Below are 21093 nucleotides of genomic sequence, written 5' to 3'. Positions count from 1 at the left end.
GTCCCTGTTATTAATATGCTTATCAATACCTGTTACTTTTTAAATTAGTCATATTAGTAGGGTATTAAGTAGTATCTCATTATGGTTTTTTTTTAAGATTTTATTTATTTGAGAGAGAGACACACGAGTGGGGAGGAAGGGCAGAGAGAGAGGGAGAAGCAGGCTCCGCGCTTGAGCAGGGAACCCGATGCGGGGCTCAATCCCAGGATCCCTAGATGATGACCCAAGCCAAAGGCAGATGCTCAACTGACTGAACCACTCCGGCACCCCTCATTATGGTTTTGGTTTTCATTTCCCTAAAAAGATGTTGAACATTTTCTCATGGGTTTATTGGCCATTTATATAGATAAATGTTGTCTTCACCTGCTCAGGCTGCCATAACAAAATATCACAGACTAGGAGGCTTAACCAGTGGAAATTTACTTCACACGGATTTGAAGGCTGAGAAGTCCAGTGTCAGGGTGCCAACAATTCAGTTCCCAGTGAGAGCACTTGCAGACAGTTGCCTTCTCATTGTGTCCTCACATAGCTTTTCCTGGGTAGGTGCACTTGGGAGAGATATTACTCTTTCTTCCTCTTCTTATAAAAGCACTAATCCCAGGGGCACCTGGGTGGATCAGTTGGTTGGGCAACTGCCTTCAGCTCAGGTCATGATCCCGGAGTCCTGGGATGGAGTCCCACGCTGGCCTCCCAGCTCCATGGGGAGTCTGCTTCTCCCTCTGATCTTCTCCCCTCTCATGCTCTCTCTCTCTCCCAAATAAAGAAAATTTAAAAAAAAAAAAAAAGCACTAATCCCATCATAAAGGTCCCATCCTCATGACCTAATCTAACCCTAATTACCTCCCAAAGGCCTCATCTCCAAATACCCTTGCATTGGGGATTAGGGCTTCAACATATGAATTTTGGGAGGACACAAACATTCAATTCATAACAAACATCTATTCATATCTTTTCCCTATTTTAAAATTAGTTGTCTTTTTATTGTTGAGTTGTAAAAGTTGTTTTTGCACTCTGGATATTAGACTCCTATCAGATACTTGACTTGAAAATATTTTCTCCCATTCTGTAGGTTGTCTTTTCTCTCTTTTTAAAAATTTTTTTTCTCAGTTTTATTGAGGTACAATTGCTATATAACAGTGTGTAAAGTTAAGGTGTACAACCTGTAAATCTGATACTTACATGTTCCAAAATGATTACTGCCCTAGCCTAAGCTAATACTTCCATCACATCATGTGATTATTATCTCTTCACTTTCCTGATGGTGCTTTTTCTTTTTTTTTTTTTTTTAAGATTTTATTTATTTGACAGAGACACAGGGAGAGAATGAACACAGCAGGGGGCGTGGGAGAGAGAGAATAAGGCTTCCCACAGAGCAGGGAGACCGATGTGGGGCTCAATCCCAGGACCCTGGGATCATGACCTGAGCTGAAGGCAGCCCCTCAATGGATGAGTCACCCAGGCCCCCTGATAGTGCTCTTTGAAATACAAAAGTTTTTAATATTGTTGATTTATTTATCTATTTTTTCTTTGGTTGCTTGTGCTTTAAATGTCCTATGAAGATTTACACCTATATTTTCTTGTTTAAGAGTTTTATAGTTTTAGCTCTTATATCTAGGTCTTTGATCCATTTTGAGTTAACTGTTATATATAGTGTCATATGACTTTTTTAAATGTGCTAAGTGGGTAACCATAAAGTCTACTCCGGAAATAATACTCAAAATGTCCCTTCTTCCCATACCAGCCAAATTCACTGCCATAGGCTGCTAACATGGTCTGCTATGGAGATGAAAGCGATATGATAACCCAAGAGGCCAGAGTTGGAGCAATAAGTGCCCACTTGATTGCACAATGAGGGGTAACAACAGTCCAAGGATTTTAAGCCAAAGCAGGTACAATGTAGGCTAGCTCCCACTAACTACTGAATAAAAGCCACTTGCCTACAGGATGAGCCAACTCCCAGGATCTCTGATGTTAAGAGCTCTCCTTTTCTTCTTCCTCTACCTACCCTACCTCAAAAGGAAAAGAAACATGTCAATGTTCATGTTTTTTCCATCTCCTTTCCCTTCATATCAAATCTTGAATATATTCTCAATAGTGAAGTATGATTATATACGTTTAACAGGGAAAAGAGAAAAGAAATATTAAGGAAGCAAAAGACGACAAATTCATTTTTTTAAAGATTTTATTTTTTAAGTAATCTCTATACCCACCGTGGGGCTCAAACTCACAACCCTGAAATCAAGAGTTGCATGTTCCACAGACTGAGTTAGTCAGGCATCCTAACAAATTCATTTATTTTAATATATGAGAATTTATATAATTTTATAAAAGAGAATTTAATAATTCTCTTGATCTCCAATCAATCTTCTCTTTACAAAATCTTGCTACATGTTATGCAAATTTAGCAGCAAGAGACTGTTTTGGATGTACCAAAAGTTTTAGGATTAAATGTGGACTCATAGGGTAACCAATGTCCTATGACCCCACAAATTCTTCTCTTGCTTCTAAATTTAATATATGAGGCTGAGGTAAAACTCAGTCTCCTCATCTCAGAAAAAGAAATGATAACACGTAAGTCTGACCTACCTCTGGAGAATGAATGAGATCATGTCTACAAAATGAGCTCCTGGGGAAAAAGTGTTAGATGAGTACTGAGTCTTAGACTTGCTGATCTTGTAAGACATAAAATTAAAATAGAATTCAATCTTTGAATATGAGAATTTCAGGTTTAAAAATATGTATTAGGTCAGACATCCAAGAGTTCACCATCATGAATTTCTCACTCAGTGATCAGCAAGCCTGGACCCATCAATCTCTCTAATGTACAAAAAGGATGACTTTCCACTTCCTTTCACAACATATTAACAAAGAGGACAAAATTAAACTAAACTTTTTTATAAAATCTCCCTGACAGCAAAAGGGAACACAACAAAGAGGTAAAAACTAGACTATCATAATCATATAACTATACATCAATAGCACAGCTGTCTTCCCTACTTTCAAGGATTAGTATTCTTATCTAGTTTTCTTTCTGAAGGAAAAAAAAAAGGCCGTAAATTTTCTGACTTGGGAAAAACAATTGAACACGACTGGTTAAGCTGTATTTTACAAGAGTTAAATTATGTCAATAAACATGGGAATGAGGAGGAGCTAATTAAAAAATAAAAAATAAATCAAAATAATATGAATAAAAAAACAGCAAAACAGGGACCTATAAACACAAGATTTTTCATATTCCTTCATCTTATCACTCTCTTCTACCCTTTCTTTTTTTTACTTTGTACCTGCATAGGACATGATTTACATTGTACCTGCATAGGACATGATAGGAAGTAGATCTGGACAAGAAGGATAAACTAAAATCATTATATTTTGCTAAATAGATTTTTATGATAGAAGTAATTCTACATAAATGGGTAAGCAGATATATAATGGATATAAAATGGATTTCTATATATAAATGGATAAGCATATCACACAAAATAATAGTGCATATATCAATATGAAGTAATGAGAGCTTTTAAACACTTAAGAATTTGTCTATACTAATGGACACCATCCTTCAAAGTACAAAAGTTATTCTAATTGACAGAGACCTAGCATCTGGTCTGAGGTGTTATCCTAATAAGCAACTGGGAGTCATCAAGGTAGGAACTTAAAGAAATATTTAAATTCATATATAAATGAATAAATAATAATCCTATACAATAAAAGGAAAACTAACCAAAGTTCAGTAAGATTAGATAATGGAGAAAAGAAAAAAGAAGATGCCAAAAAACCCTCAAAATTTATAAGCTTGGAAAATTATGAATGTTAGTATCACTGAAAGAAATGGAGACATTACAGAGCAAGTTAGTAGCAAGAAAATGAAACCCATTTCAGATATGTTGCACATATATTTCAAAGGAACCTTCAAATGGAATAGTTTAATTGACAATCAAAGCTGAAAACATATTAGTGATAGAAAAAAAATAAATCTCATCAGCATAGAATTGATATTAAAACTTTAAAAGTAGAAAAGCTATCTGAAGTAAATACAGAATAATAATACAGAATAATGAATGGAAGAAAGGTATATGGGTGACTGAACTTTAAGGATTATCCTCTAGGTTACCAAAGAAGCACCTTGAATTTACGTACCTCCATTACAGTACTATACTCTGGTATAGTATGTGATAATCACATTACATTTTATTTTCAGATCTACCTCTCCCTATGACTTCCTGTGGCAAGGTGGATGTTCAATTAAATGTTTTCAGGATAAAAGTAAGAACAGTTAGGAAGCAGAGAATAAAGTGAGCAAGAAAGAGAACATAAACCATACAGAGGAAGTAAAAAGGAGAGATTATCTTGATTACTTCTTATTCCAACATAAATAAAACACCCCAAAATAAGAGCCTGTTTGTATACAAATAGAGGTATTCCAGAGCCAGTGAAAAATACCTATACAATCCTGATAGAACAGACTGAAGGAAAGAAAATTAAAGGTGGATGGCTCTACAACAGCCAACAGTTCCCCAAAGAGAGATCAGACCTTATTTTAGGCAATGAGAAACAACCAAGCAATGAAGAGAACAAAACAGTTAAGGTGAATTCAGAGGCATACTGTTAATTTTATATAGATAATTAATTTTTTTTTAACATCTGGAAATCTGATGGTTAATGAATCAGCCATCAGAAACTTTCTAATGAAGCTAATTAAACAGTGTAAAGACTTGTGAATGGACCAATTTAAAACAGTTCATTATGAGGCACCTGGGTGGCTCAGTGGGTTAAGCCTCTGCCTTTAGCTCAGGAAATGATCTCAGGGCCCTGGGCTCAGGTCATGATCTCAGGATCCTGGGATCAAGCCCCACATCGGGCTCTCTGCTCTGCAGGGAGCCTGTTTCCCCCCTCCCAACTCCGCCACCCTCTCCGTCTGCCTACTTGTGATCTCCCTCTGTCAAATAAATAAATAAAATCTTTTAAAAAAATAAAGCAATTCATTAATAATGTTATAGGAATCCTAAATAAATAACCATAGTAATAAAGCCATAGTTCATGGTGCATAAACCAAGGAGCTAAGGGATTTAAATCTTAAACTTGGACAATTTCCTTTGTGAGTTTCACTGAGTCATTTTTATTACTAATTAGTAAAATAAATAGCATTATTGACTGGAGGTTAGTATTATGAGCCTGGAAAATTGGCTGAAGTTGGCTATTAAATGTGATTAACTATGATTAAATGACTCAATTTTTATTGTCTAATTGATATGTAATACAAAAAGTTAGCCACCTATACCTTATCACCAAGGATATAAAAATAAATAAATAGGGGCTGGGTGGCTCAGTGGGTTAAGCCGCTGCCTTCAGCTCAGGTCATGATCTCAGGGTCTTGGGATCGAGTCCCGCATCGGGCTCTCTGCTTAGCAGGGAGCCTGCTTCTCTCTCTCTCTCTCTCTGCCTGCCTCTCCATCTACTGTCAAATAAATAAATAAAATCTTTAAAATAAATAAATATGCATAAAATTGCTGTGAGCTTTTAAAAGAATTAAAACTAAGTTACTATGACACAAACTGTTTAAATTTTGTGTTAACATAATAACAGGTGGTTATTCCATACCCTAATTCAACTCAAAATCTTCTCTCCAGGTATTAACAGTGATAATAAATCCATTCCCTTGTACCTACATAGGTTTTTCACTTTTCTCAAAGCACTTTCACAAATATTAATTGAAGAAATTATATTAGATACAATCTGATTGCTGACTGTACAGGTGTGTTAAGTATAGGCTTATGTTTCAGGAAATATTCCTATTACTTCCTTAGTGCTAATAACAACATATTCCCTGTTATTTACATGGATTTGCACTTCTTTCAAAGCATTTTCACACATATTAACTAAAGCAGTTGCCTTAAGAATGATCTTTCCATTCCTTGATCACCCAAATGGCAGAATTCAAAAAAGAAGAGGACTAAAGATTGGTAAATAGGCTAGATGGTTTTGAGGTAGTTAACTCATAATTCTTAAAGCTGGACTTGGGCTTCTCAAAGTCTGAGAATCAGAGCAATCTCTCCAGGATAATAAGCTGATTCTCCTTTTCTTCCAGACATAGGCTTTGGGAGGCAGTAGAATTAATTGATTAAAAGATCTTAGGTATATGCATAAGGAAGACACCAAATCTGTCTTGATCATCTCTATAACCCCTCCATGTCAAGCACAAAGCTAAGTGTATAGTTAATGCTCAATGAATCGTTGTTATGATGATTACCACAGGACAACATTCTACTCAAGGTTTCACAGAATTTTTGTTATGGAGCTATTGTCCACCACAATTACTGCCTTCAAATGTGTGCACACCAAGAAGAACCTAAGATGGGGGAGCACCTGGGTGGCTCAGTCAGTTAAGTGTCTGCCTTTGGCTCAGGTCGTGGTCCAAGGTCCTGGGATTGAGCCCCGCATCAGGCTCCCTTCTTGATGGAGTCTGCTTGGCCCTTTCCCTCTGGCCCTCCTCTAACCGCAGCTCATGCTCCCTCACTCACACACAAGCTCTCTCTCTCAAATAAAATCTTTTTTAAAAATAAATAATAAAAAATTTTTAAAAGAAAGAAATAAGATTCACAGAGCAAAAAGCTGAGGTCCATTAAGAATCTAGGATACAGAGGCACCTAGGTGGCTCAGTTGGTAAAAAGTGTCTGACTCTTGTGATCTCTGTCAAATAAAAAAATAAATAATTTTTAAAAAAATTATTTTGTAAGGAGGAGCAAGATGGTGGAGGAGCAGGGGACCTAAATTTTTCTGGTCCCAGGAATATAGCTAGATAGTTATCCAATCATTCTGAACAGCCTACAAACTCAACAGGAGATCAAAGAAAAGAGCAGCAATCCTATGAACAGAAAAGTGACCACCTTCTAGAAGGTCTCTTCTGATTTGTTTTGTGTATATTCTTCTGGGGTCATTGTTACCCTTTTAGCATTTTGTTCTCTCATTCATCTGTTCTTCTCTGGACAAAATGACAAGGTGGAAAAACTCACCTCACAGAGAAAAACAAGTATCATATGATCTCACTGATATGAGGAATTTGACAAACAAGACAGAGGATCATAGGGGAAGGGAGGGGAAAATGAAACAATACAAAACCAGAGAAGGAGACAACCAAAAGAGACTCTTAATCTCAGAAAACAAACCAAGGGTTGCTGGAGGGATGGGACGGCTGGGTGATGGACACAGCAGAGGGTATGTGCCACGGTGAGTGCTGTGAATTGTGTAAGACTGATGAATCACAGACCTGTATCCTGAAACAAATAATACATTATATACGTTTTTAAGATTTTATTTATTTGGCAGAGAGAGGGAACACAAGCAGGGGAAGAAGCAGGCAGAGGAAGACAGAGGAAGAAGCAGGCTTCCTACTGAGCAGGGAGCCCGATGTGGGGCCCAATCCCAAGACCCTGGGACCATGACCCAAGCCGAAGGCAGATGCCCAATGACTGAGCCACCCAGGCACCCCTATATTACATGTTAATTTTTTAAAAAATTCTTTTTTAAATAAAAGGTATAAGCTTGCAAAAAAATTTTTTGTAAAATTTGTAAATTAACCACACATTAGGAAAAGGCCCATTAAATAATTTACAAACCACACAACTATAGAAGATAAACATGAAAGCACAACAATTCTCAGATCATTTTGATCTCCTTAAAATAAATGTATATCCTTTTGGTTTAGATTATTCTCAAGTCAAAGGAAAGAAGAGCTAAAACCAGGGTCACCAAAACTTCCTAAACCATACCAACTTTGGCATGTGGAGTACAGTATTAAAACTGGCCAAAACAATTTATAATGCCTTCTCCACGCATTATTTCTTTGAGGTAGATGGAAACAAATACTTTACCCAAAATTTTATTTTGTATCTGTGATAATTTTGCCTGAAGTTGTATAGATAGTATTCAGAGAAGCTAGAGACCTAGTTATCTTGTTCATTCCTGTATCTATACAATTTTATACATCATCTTTCTGTAGGATTGCCAGATAAAATACAGGACAAAATATTGCATGGAACACACTTACACTACAAAATTACTCATTGTTTTTCTGAAATTAAAATTTAAGTGGGAATCCTGTATTTTTATTTGCTAAATCTGGCAACACTATCATTCAGTTTGTCTGTTTTAGAAAATACCAAATTCACTGCCAGGAAGAGACTTAATCTCACAAAAGTAGAGTAATTCTTTCTTTACCTTTTAGGAACTTCTTGAGAACCAAACCACCGTAAATGCTTCCTGCAGAAGCAACTGTAAGAAACAGAATACAAAGAAATATCACAAACAATTAAACAGATTTATCTAAAGAATCTAATGGGAGCCTAAAAACAGTTTATAGATACAGAACATAAAAAAGGTGACCACTTTGTAATGGGTTTATTAAAAATGGAGACACCAAAGAAGCATTATGAGGCTTTAACAACTCTCCGGCAGCAGAATAACTTTTTGGAGATGAGAACTAAATGGCAAGTCTTTTTCACCTATTCCCAATACCAAGACCGCTTCTTTAGGTATTACTATTCCTGAGAGAAAATGATTATAGGAAGAGTGCAAACTATAGCTAGTAATCAGAATATATCATGCCAATAACCCACCTTCCAGTGTAAGATTCAATTTAAAAATTTGGCCCTTCTTTTAAATAATTTATTCCCTAGTAGAAAATATTAGACTATCAGGTAAGAATTCTTCATATCTAGAGTTCTAACTCTGAATATCAAAACATTTACACCAACAATCTTTTTAAAAAAAAATTTTTAAGTAAACTCTTACCCCTCAATGTGGGGCTCAAACTCACAGCCCTGAGATCAAGAGTCACATGCTCAACTGCCTGATCCAGCCAGGTGCCCCTAGAGCAATGATACCTCAGGGGAAGAGGATGAAAAATGAAGCAGGTATCTAAGCCCTCAGAACCATCTAGAGACTTTTTCTAAATTGAACATCTCTCCCCCAGAGGGTTAACCCACAGTTAAGAATCTAAGAATCGCTGCTATAGGAACCAATGAAAATGTGTGTCTCTCTCTCTAGAAATGTATATTCCTCAGGCAGGGGAAAGAGGCTGAGTAGAACTAAACAGTGAGAGGCAATCGTTCTCTAAATGTGTGCAGTCAAAATACAGTAGCCACTAGATACATGTAGCTATTTAAATTTAAATTTAGCTAAATTAAAACAAATATAAAGTAAGATTCCTCTGTCACACTAGCCATATTTCAAGTGGTCATTAGCCAAGGGTGGCTAATGGCTACTGTGCTAAACAGCACAGATAGAGAACATTTCTGTCATCACAATAAGTTCTACTGAAATTCTATTAGAACGGGGATTTAGGGTGCAGGGGTGGCTCAGTGCATTAAGCCTCTGTCTTCAGCTCAGGTCATGATCTCAGGGTCCTGGGATTGATTGAGTCCGGCGTCAGGCACTCTGCTTGGTGGGGAGCCTGCTTCCTCCTCTCTCTCTACTTCTGATCTCTCTCTCTCTGTCAAATAAATAAATAAATAAAATCTTTAAAATAAAAAAAAAAAAGAACAGGGCTTTACATTTCCAGATTTTGAATGATTTAAGCCCCACATCGGGCTCTCTGCTCAGGAGGGAGCCTGCTTCCCCCTCCTCTCTCGCCTGCCTCTCTGCCTACTTGTGATTTCTCTCTCTGTCAAATAAATGAATAAAATCTTTAAAAAAAATCATCTCAGGGTGCCTGGGTGGCTCAATCAGTTAAGCATCTGCCTTCAATTCAGGTCATGATCGTGAGGTCCTGGGATGGAGCTCCACATCAGGCTTCCTGCCTCTCCCTCTCCATCTGCCACTCCCCCGGTTTGTGCTCTCTCTGTCAAATAAAAAAGTAAAATCTTTTAAAAAAAATATTATCTTTCTTCTTAACATTCTTCACAGGCACACACTGGTTCTAACTTGAGAGCAGATCACTGGGACAGGGATGGCAGGTGGTGGCAGGCCTACACTAGTGATTACTGAGGAACTGAACATTAATAAGAAAAAAAATAGAACCAATATACCTCACAGTGCATCCATGATAATTCTCAATTGCATATGTCACACTGTCTCCTCAAACATTCTTTTTAATTTTAACAAGTACCATATCAACTATTGTTGGAAATAGGTCACTTTCAGGGCACCTGGGTGGCTCAGTCAGTTAAGCGGCTGCCTTCAGTTCAGGTCACGATTCCAGGATCCTGGGATCGAGTCCCGCATTGGGCTCCCTGCTCAGCGGGAGGCCTGTTTCTCCCTCTCCCTGCTGCTCCCCTACTTGTGTGTGTGCTTTTTCCGTCAAATAAATAAACAAAAATCTTTAAAAAAAAAAAGAAGAAGAAGAAGAAGAAGAAAGAAAGAAAAGAAAAGAAAATGGGTCATTTTCAGTGAATGTACTCAGAGAGCAATTATCCTGCCTGCTCCACACCCTTTCCAGCCCCCAATTTTCAGCTATCCTTCTAATGTCTCTGTAATAAAGTAATGAAGAGATATCCTTCAAATGCAAAGATAACAACACAGACTTATATGTAAAACATCATTTTTAAAGCAACAGCAATGGAGCACTTGGGTGGTTCAGTGGGTTAATCCTCTGCCTTCAGCTCAGGTCATGATCTCAGGGTCCTGGGATCGAGCCCCACATTGGGCTCCTGCTCAACAGGGAGCCTGCTGCCTCCTCTCTCTGCCTGCCTCTCTGCCTGCTTGTGATCTCTCTCTCTGTCAAATAAATAAAATCTTTAAAAAATAAAAAATAATAAAATAAAATAAAACAACAGCATTCCCCAAAATTCCCTCTAAAGAAAAGCAAATGATTTTATTTTTAAAAAAGAGCTATGAGGTCAAATATGTTTGGGAAATATTGTATACTATTGCCCATTTTTGAAGATTCATGGTCTACAGTAGCATATCAAAGGTTTTGAGAAGATATAATGAAACTCATTTAATGGTTTTTTTTTTTTTTTCAAGACCAAATGGGGAGGGTGGGGAGGGTGGGGAGTAGAGGGAGAGAGAGAATCTTAAGCAGGTTCCACACCCAGTGCAGAGACCAATGTAGGGCTCACTCTCACAACCCTGAGATCACAACCAGAGCCAAAATCAAGAGTTGGTTGCTCAACCAACTGAGACACCCCAGCACCCCTCATTTGGTTTTCATCAGCATTCCCCAAATTTATATGAATACAAACTCCTTCCTCATAACTCATATAAACATTCTGTAGCACACTATGAAAAACACTGCAATAAATAATGTGTTAAAGACTTCATCAATTACTGATGGAAAAACTCTGTAGTGATCTCTTCAGTTTCTCATAGATGGGTCATTCTAGCAATAAAATTTGCTCATGTTGTGAGTTGAATTTTGTGCTTCTGAAAGAGATTTTGAAGAACTAAGCCCCAGTACTTGTGAATATGTCTTTGAAACAGGGTCTTCACAAATGTAATCAAATTAAGATGAGGTCATACTGGTTATGGTGGACCTAAATCCAATTGGTGTCCTTTTAAGACTACATGGAGACACAGACGGAGACTATCCCATGAAGGCAGAGGCAGAGACTGAAGTGATACGCCTAAAAGCCAACACCAAGATCTTGCTGGCAATCATCAAAGGAAAAGAGAGAGGCATGGAATAGATTCCTTGCTCAGAGTGTCCAGAAGGAACCAACCCTACTTAGACCTTGATTTTGGACTTTTGGCCTCCATACCTGTGAGGGAATAAACTTATTTTATGTTTGTGGTACTTTTTAATAGCAGCCCTAGAAAACTAATACATGGTTTTTCATCATCAGAGATTTCAGACCAAATACACCACTTCATACTTTCAAGCAAAGATGACAGACTAAGGGGCGCCTGAGTAGCACAGTTGGTCAGGCATCAGACTCTTGGTTTCAGCTCAGGTCATGATTCTGATCAGGATCACAAGATAGAGCCCTCTTTGGGGCTCCATGCTGGGCATGGAATGGAGCCTGCTTCCGAGTCTCTCTCTCTGCCCTTCCCCAGCTAGTTCTCTAACTCCTGTCTCTAAAATAAATAAATAAATCTTTTAAAAGATGACAGATTGAACATACCCATTATTTCTACCACCTCCTGAAACTGCAATAAAACAACAGAAGGGGTATTTTTTAAGAGGAATAAACCGACTAGGACAGAGAAGAAACAAAGATGATGATATTTAAATTCTAGAAACTGAAAAGCAGAAGGACAAGTGGGATAGGATTCAGGGGACCTTAGAAATTGAATTATAATCCAAAAAAGAGAACGGCCAAGAAACAACCCAAATGACGCTACAAAATCCCCCAAAGATTCAGGAATGGTAGAATTGGGAACCTTCAGAATTAGAGGTGGCATGGGAGCTAAAATAAGGAGAGTTGGTTGAAAAAATGAATTTAAGAAGTAGTCAGGTCTTTAGATGCTTTGCTCCACTAGCATTCTAGGGACTGACCCTTCCTAACCTTGGCAGGCAGTGGAGAAAGGGTTATCCTTTGATAAAGACAAAGCATGGGTTTTTGAGTTGAGGACCAAAGTTGTATTAAAAATAACTGGCCTGAATGAACATAAAGACTAAATGCTGAGATACCTCTCTTACCCCTCCATCCCAGAAGATTCACAATCTGGCCTTTTCTCTCTCATAGTGAGAGGCTATGAATTTACACATAGAAAAATCTAGCAGAATGCATATTGAATGTTAATTAGTAATTATCTCAAGGGATGAAAAGACTAGAAAGTCTCCCTTTCCATAATATATGTGTCTGTAATGTTGGAATGCTTTATAAACATGTATCACCCTTCCTTCTACCAAAAAATTATGAAAATTATTACATAAAGATGAGAGACAATGAAGACAATAAAAAGGTCCCTATATTTCACATGGTCTGAACAAGTCCATTAAGCTCAAAATGCCTATGGAATTGGTTTTTTTGCCAAAAGCTACTACTATGGCTCAAGTCCTCAACCCTGCTACCTTGGCCAGTTTATTGGATTAGAATCAATTCATAAACTAACACAACCATATACAGACCAGCATCACCATAGCTATGTAGCTAACCAAAACTCTCTTATGCATGGTGGGAACTCTGTCCAGTCAGAATGGAGTTCATGCACAGTAAGAGCAAACCAACCTATCATACTTCTCTCAAGGATGTGTACTACTAGTACCCAAAGAGAAGACAGGGCATTCCAGTTCAGTGACACAATGTCTTGTAGAGTCTAAAGCACTATTCAGCCTCAGCTGGTACTCAGGATGACTCCCCTAAGGCTGATGGGATAATTTCATCCCCAAGTATCCTTCAGTAAACCTAGATGGTACTCAGGATGACTCCCCTAAGGCTGATGGGATAATTTCATCCCCAAGTATCCTTCAGTAAACCTAGATACACACACACACACACACCCCAAACAAGTTACAGTAAACCTAGATATATACACACACACACACACACACACACCCAAACAAGTTATTGCTTCAAAACACACACACACACACACACACACACACACACCCAAACAAGTTACAGTAAACCTAGATATACACACACACACACACACCCAAACAAGTTATTGCTTCAAAACACACACACACACACACACCCAAACAAGTTATTGCTTCAAAAGCTGAAGAAAATTAGTTGTTCCAGAGACAATTAATGCATGCATCACCCTTCCCTCAAGAGTATATGCAGAAATAATGAGGGGATAAAAGCCAAATGGAAGGGTGGCTCAGTGGGTTAAGCCTCTGCCTTCGGCTCCAGTCATGTTCTCAGGGTCCTGTCATTGAGCCCCACATTAGGCTCTATGCTCAGCAGGGAGCCTGCTTCCCTATCTCTCTCTGCCTGCCTCTCTGCCTACTTGTGATCTCTGTCTGTCAAATAAATAAATAAAATATTTTTTTTAAAAAGAGCCAAATAGAAAAGGTTTATTTTCAAACTAACTGCAAGTTGGGATTTTTAAGGTATGCACTGTTCATCATTATTTCTTCTCCTTTTTATTTTGGAAGTCTCTCTTCCAACTACCAAAGGCTGGACATGTAAAAGAGGATAAAATTCAATGTAATATAATTTTGCTATGAAAGAGGAGGTTAAAACCAAGAGCAAGGAGACAGTTTCTAAGAATTTTTTTTTAAGTTTCTAAGAATTCTTAAGCCAGTAAAATTAATGGTCTTCTGAGTCATTGTACTCACCTTTCCTGTATAACACACTTGTAAATCTATCACCAGATACTTGTTACATAATTATTTATTTTAACTATGGAATAACCCTGAAGTGATAACTTGATAAAAGATTTTGACTAACTTAAAATTTTAAGTTAAATATAACAAATCATAACAAAACAAAGAGAGAAAAATCAGTATTTCTTCATCTACTTACTAGTTGTTACACAATGAAGAGTATTTTCTTGGTGCTTAGAATTTAATGCTTCCATGGAAATCACTAGCTGTCCTTCTAGCAATGCTCCCTTTGATGTTCCTGCTGTTTCACACTTCCAGTGAATTATTAAATATTTCAAAATCTGAAAAGGGCACAATTCAAAGTAAACAAATCTTTAGAAATCAAGGTAATATCAAATTTATGACACAGTTAACAATCTTAATTTCCAAAAAATATTCTTGCTTGCAAAATGTCAGATTTAGATTTTGTTCAGAACAAAGCATTGTGTCTACAGAAGAAACAACTAGAAAAGTGACATAAGAAAGGAGACAAAGGAAATTAACAAAATGCCCAACAAGACAGGAAATGGAGACAATAAATTGCTTTATTCAAAGGGTAAGTTCATCTGGAAATAATAATTTGGAAAAATTGTGTAGGAGTTTGTTTTTCCTGTTTCTTTTTTTTCTCCCCAAGTAAAAACCAATATGAAGATTATGAATAAGACTAGCATCCAGCTATGAATCATCTTTACCTTTCATTAAATCATCATTTCTGAAGATCAGAATACAAGTTAAGAGCACTGGCTTTGGAGGCAGATGCCTGGGTCCAAATCCCTGATGTGCCATGTGACCTTGGGCAAGTTATTTAACTCCTCTCTACCTCAGCTTCCTCATTTACCAAAATGAAGACAAAACTACCAGGTATGGCTTCTGTGAAATGTAAACAAAATAAGAGCAAAGTGCTTAACGCGGTGCTCTGCGTATATAATAGTAAGTGGTTAATAGCCATTAGCTTTTATTTCGAATAAGTTCATCTGCAGTGAAGACTACACACAATGTAAGTTTTAAGGTTTCCAAGATGTCTAGACAAAACATTCAATCTTGATGAGACAAATTTAAAATATACTGTATTTAACTCCATCACTTATGAAAGTACACTCTCACTTCCACACTCAGGTACCATAGGGAAGATTATTACCCCTTTTCTTTCTTTCTTTCTTAAAGATTTTATTTATTTGACAGAGAGACCCAGCAAGAGAGGGAACACAAGCAGAAGTGGGAGAGGGAGAACCAGCTCCCCCCCCCACCCCACCCCACTCTGCCCAGCAGGGAGCCCGAGGCGGGGCTGATCCCAAGACCCTGGGATCAAGACCTGAGCCAAAGGAAGCTCAACGACTGAGCCTCTAGGCGCCCCAAGTACCCCTTTTCTTAAAGGCAAACAGATCTCAGTAAGAGACCTTGGGAATGAAGATCCTAATGTGTACCAGAGTTTATAAAAATGGTTTCCAGGCGTTCCTGCAATCTAACCCCTTCCTTCACACACCGTCGGACGCAGCGTGCTCCCCTCTGTTAAGATTTTCCCGCACGGTCTTCACCCGCGAGAGCGCGGTTGGGAAAAGAACACCGGCCGGGGAGTCAGAAGCCCTCGGTTCTAGCCTAGCGTCTGTAAAATCGAATCCTCCAATTCCTTCGAGCACAGCGGAGGAGGCAAGAGCACCCGGCGAACTCTCGCGTGCCTTCAGGTCAGCCCCGTCTGGCCTGTGGTTCTGTTCTGCCTCGTTCCCCTTTCGAGACCAGTGCCTGAGAATCGCATCAGGCGGCGGCTGCAAGGTGCCGCCCCGGGAGAGCCCACGTGGCGTGGCGGCGCCGGGCCTTCCGCCCCACCCCCCAGGGCGGGAAGGTTCTCGGGCCCGCGGGGTGGTCGGAGCTCCGGGAGGCCTCTGGCCCGGGGCCATCCATCCTCCGACGGCTCGGGGCCCCACCCAGGAAGGCGCCCCACGCCGTGGCCCACCGGCCGGCTGCACGCGACTCTCGCTCACTGCCACTGCGCCCGCACTGCTCCCGCCTTCTGCCCGCGGCTGCCCAGGCGACCTTCGTGCGCGCCCCCTCGGCCCGGGGTTGGGGGGGGGGGCTCCCCGGGTGCTCTCCACGCCCTCCCCCGGTCCGCTAATGCCTGGCCAGCACTTCAGCCTCCGGGGCCCCGGTTTTCTGGGCTGTCAGGTGGGGCGTCCCCCCAGCTGAGGGGCTGTTCCTCTCTACGCCGGGGCCCCCTCATTAGCTCCTCACAGCCCCGTGTGGGGCCGGCGGGCTGTCACTGAAGCACCTCATTCCCACCTCAGGCACTCCCAGACCCCTCTGCCCAGACTTCGCGGACCCCTCACAAAACCCTTCCCAGAGTGTCTTCTGTTTTCTCTCCCTCCCCGGCATCACCTCGCAGACTGCCACGGCCGAGCCCTCCATGGCGCGGGGGCAGCAGCAGCAGCAACGCCCACCGCCGGCTGCCCGCCGGGACGTCGACCTCCGCGGGCGCCCACGCCCGGCCGCTCGGCGTTCTTCCCGCCCGCGCGCGCGCGCCCCGCCCACCGGCCCGCCGCGCTTGCGCACTTCGCGCCGCGCCGCCCCCAGGCCGCGAACCGCCGGGGCTTGCCAGGAGCGGTGAGGAGGTGCCGGGAGCCGCGAGGGCCCGTGGGCGGGCGGGAGGGTCGGCCGCCGAGCTGGGGAGAACCCGCGGGCGCCGACTGAAGCTCGAGGCGAGCGGGAATAGGGCCAGGCCAAGGCTCTCCTTCCTCCGGAAAGAGACTTTCCCACGGTCCCGCGGAGCAGCAGCCCTCAGCCGGGAGAAGCTGCTGGGGCCCGGTGCGGGATCCCCAAGCCGGTTCTTGGCTCCTGAGCAGCCTCTCCTCCTGCGGGGGCTGTCCCAAGTGCCCTAGGCCAACCTCTGGTTCCCAGATTTAGCAAATAAAAATACAGGACGGCTAATTAAAATTGAATTTAAGATTTTTTTTTTAATTTAAGTATACGTCTGTCCCATGAAATATATGGGACATACGTATGCTAATAAATATTTCGCTCATCTGAAATTCAAAACTGGGCGTCCTGTATTTTATCTGGCAACCTGCCCCACGCATGTCCCCAGCCTAATCCCGAGCTTCCTGGCTGGCCCCAGGCAGGACCTGGAAGGGCCCCCGCGGGGGAATAGGTCCTGCCCCACGTTTGGCTCTGCACTAACTATGCCAACCGCAGGAGCTGGCTTTCTCGGGCTCCGGCTGACACGACAAGCTCTGGGGTTTTCAGAGTGTTCCCAGCTGGAAGGATGGTATTACTCCAGACCAGCTGCTGGACTCTGGGCAGGTTCAGGGAGGGACGAGGTGAGCGGGGCTTGAGCCCAAACTGAAAATCTGGCAGCTGGTTCCCAGGCAGCTGAAAGAAACAGGCGAGAGAGATTCCTGTGTGGCAAAGAGTGGCCCAAGAAGGGTGGTACAGGGTGTTGGCTGCTGTCCTTCAGGGGAAATTCTTCCACCCCAGCTCCAAGAAGCCAGGATTGGGCAGAACAGATGGGGGAAGCTATCAGAATGCACGTCCAGTATAGGGCCTTCCTTCCACTCCAAAGAACATGTCTGCTGAGACCTGAATCTTGGCCAGTCCATGCTCAGCACCACTGACCACCCTCTCCATCTCAGTGGCTCACAGTAGACCTACTGGAGAAAGGTGGCTTTTATGTCTGGAAAATTCATCACAAAACCATCTCAGACTTGATAAGAGAGTTGGAACCTGCCTCTCCCTTTCACTCTCTTCTCTCTCCAGTGTTCCTTTAGGCAAAGGAGTTGCCAGGGAGAAGGGAGCTCACGTTTGCTGAATGACTGCGTGTTGTCTGACACCACTGGCTCATTACACACGGTTTTTTCATTCTCACAAGTAGCTTGTGAGATACTTAACTATCTTCACTATATTCGCTATCGATCAGTGAGGAACCAAGTCTCTGAGGATGACTTTTCAAAGCATCTCCCATAAAGAGTCTGGCTCAGCAGGAATTGCCCCACCTTGAGAGTGGCATTGGGAATGAAGGGTGGAGAACAGTTTCCAATGTAGAAGTACTTCAGATGAGTTGGTTTTCCTGGCTTCCAGCCGTTGGCCTTGGAGTGAGCCTCAGGGATGAACCTGCAGTGGAACACCCAGCACTATCCTAGAATCAGAAGAGGCCTGACAGAGACCAAGCACACAGTCACCTTCCATACAGGATGTAGACAGAAGTGAGGAAGGGAAGCTTTGATATGAGGGCTGCCATCAGGACTTCCATAGTATAAACTCTTGCAGTTAGACAAGCCTTTTTTTTTTTTTTAAACATAGTCTCCATGCTTGAACTCATGTCGTGAGATCAAGAGCCCCACACTCAACAGATGGGGCTAGTCAGGTGCCCCCTTTAGGCAAGATCTGATGCAGTCTTAACATTTGGTGGGCATTTACTCTGTGTTACGTGATCTTCACTTTTTCTTAAGTAATCCTCCCAACATTGTATGGAAGGTGTTGTCCTTGTTTTATAAAACATGAAGATGAGGTTCCAAGAAAAGCTTGTATGACAGTGAGTTGTAAATGACAGGGCCAGAATCTGAAACAAACAAGATCTCTTAACACCTCTTTCCACTCTCCTACAGCTACCCAGTACATCTCCACTTGAATATGATTGCTTGTCTCAGAGTTCTATAGTATGAGAACATTAACATTACTGAGAAAATCCAGCCCCTCCATTCAAAATCTAAGGAGCCAATGAACTCAGATGCCCTCCTCTACCACAAACTAAGGTTTGAATGAGCCACAGCTCCCAAACCTTCCCTAAGCCATCAGTGGGTGCCTCCATCCTGCTTGGGGTCTAGTAACTAACACACTATTGCGCTCCACATTGTTAAAATTGTTTTTACTCAGACCCTATCCTCAGAGCAATAGAATGTCAGAGTCAGAAGGGGCTGTAGAGGTTATCAATTATCTTAAATAGATAAAGAAATTTGAGGTCCAAAGACGTTAAGTGACCTGCCCAAGGTTAAGGTCACCTTAGTCAACCAGGTCAGCCAAGGGCTTTTGGAAGCTACTCTGGATATTTTCAGCCCTGGTGTTCAGGGTCTTATTATCAGTGTCTTCAGGGGGCCAGTTATCCCCAGTCCTTACACTTAGTGCCATATTAATTCTGCTTGTATTCCTCTGCCCATCTCAGTATTTGAAATAGTGTTGCATGTCTGCTTTGAACATCTTGTTTATTCTGAGAAAAAATCCCCTGTCTGGATACAAGAGACCCCATCTGAAGATTCTGACCCAAGCCCAAGGATTTAAGTGGAACCAAGAACATCCTAAGAAATGCTGCCATGAACAGTGACATTTTAGGAACTGCCAAGCTGTCTTTCCCTTTCGAATGTGCCCTCTTTGTGGATATCTTTCCTAGACACCTCTTAGGTCTACCTTGTGCTTAGGCTCCCTGAGAGCATTCTAAGGAGGCCCTGAAGAGATTGACTATAGAAACTTAAGTGGAAAATATCCCCGTGGTCTCCCTTATGAGTCGGATGCAAAAGTAAATCCATTTGAGAAGTTTATTTCCCCCTGGGAAACTATTAAAAGAGGCTGTTTCCCATACATGCAATAGGAAAGGGTTAACTGCTTCTCTCGGGTCCTGAGCCAAGTCTGTCCCCCACCAGTTCCCATAACCGGGTTTCCTGAAATGGAGCAGGTCCCAGGTGCCTCTCCACTAATCACATCCTTGGAAATGGGGCCAGGAAGCTCAGATTAGCTCATCCCTTCACCTTCTTGAGGCCTTCTCCACCTGGAGCACAGAATCTGGGGCAGCTTCTCTACTCACCTCCCTCTGCTATCCGGGGTCAGACAGGGATGTTCTCGCAGAGGTATGTTGGGTTGTGGGGGCACTGGTAGCCATAGTGGTGCTGACTTTTGTGCCAATTCTTTCCTACACCGTTTGTCCTTCCTTATTCTGAAACTTAAGGGGAAAGGAACGACTCTGTCCCAAGACAGTACTAGAGTTTGTATAGCTAGAGTGTTATTTTCCTCACCTCTTTTCCTGATGTTTCCTTCCTCTACTTTTAGAATGACTGTGATACCAGATAGCTTCCTGGTTTTCCTGGTGACAGTCCCCCTGTGTACACAGAGTCTGATCCCTCACCCATCAGTAATAGGCTCCCAGGCCAGCCCGGGAGATTTCATTCCTTCCCTGTTAATGTCTAATTTCTACTCTTCCTAGAGAACCAATAAAATCTATATCACACAGCTCATTCTGCTCTCTAATTGGCTTTTAAGTTTCTCTCTAGGCAGGGTTGGGTTTGTCCCACTAGCTGATGTCCACTGGATGACAGATATTCTTTGTGGCATAGAAACCTTAGGAATGGAAACAGCAGTGGGATCTGGTCACATATGGCTGAGTAAGTCTGTTGGTCCAAAGGCCAGATGATCCTGTTTATTCAAAAGACAAGTGGGGTAACTGGAAAAAAGATTCTTCTTCTAGAAGCCACATTCAAGAGGAACTGGCTCCACAAGTTTAGTCTTGGTTCCATCTTTGTCTGGTTCCAGTACTCTAAGGACTTTACCAGGCATACCAGTATATGGAGTCTTTAAAGCTAGTAATACAGAGCCTTGGTGAAGCTGATTTTCCCTTCATCTCCGAAGCTGACTTGATCTCCTCCGTTCTAGCTTTAAGGCCACTATCATCTTCTGTTTCTTCAACTTCCCTTCTCACTAGCTGAAAAGAGGCTGTGGGATCAAAAGACTAAAAGGGCGAGGATGTCTGAATTCTTTTCCTATTTTACCACTCATTTTCAGTGTTATGTTCTAGTTTTCCTCAACTAAAATAGGAAAATTATCCCAGGAATATAGTTAAAATAACATCTGTGAAACAATTTGAGAGTCTTGGAATCTTTACTTTTTTAAGAGTTTTTAAAAAGATTTTCTCCATTTATTTGAGAGAG

The 21093-nt window shown here is 41.4% G+C and overlaps 1 protein-coding gene across 8 annotated transcripts in view; it reads right to left on the bottom strand.

Moving 5' to 3' along the window:
- Positions 1-16702, bottom strand: part of CUNH11orf80 (chromosome unknown C11orf80 homolog) — a 98784-nt gene extending 82082 nt beyond the window's left edge. For 7 of the 8 annotated variants that reach the window (XM_045065521.1, XM_045065523.1, XM_045065546.1 and 4 more), the window contains exons 1-3: positions 16565-16702; positions 14355-14496; positions 8218-8271 (exon numbers count right to left, since the gene is read on the bottom strand). In XM_045065521.1, coding sequence (XP_044921456.1) covers positions 8218-8271; positions 14355-14496; positions 16565-16594 — 226 coding nt within the window. In that variant the 5' untranslated portion in view covers positions 16595-16702. The remainder of the gene's footprint in view (positions 1-8217; positions 8272-14354; positions 14497-16564) is intronic. The other variant, XM_045065529.1, reaches the window with a different exon arrangement.
- Between the last annotated feature and the right edge of the window lie 4391 nt (positions 16703-21093).

Source organism: Mustela putorius, unplaced genomic scaffold (genome assembly GCF_011764305.1).
Source record: "Mustela putorius furo isolate JIRA1106 unplaced genomic scaffold, ASM1176430v1.1 tig00000127_pilon_pilon_pilon, whole genome shotgun sequence".
Taxonomy (NCBI): domain Eukaryota; kingdom Metazoa; phylum Chordata; class Mammalia; order Carnivora; family Mustelidae; genus Mustela; species Mustela putorius.
The sequence above is the reverse complement of the archived record's forward strand: the minus strand, read 5'-3'. Positions and strand labels throughout refer to the sequence as shown.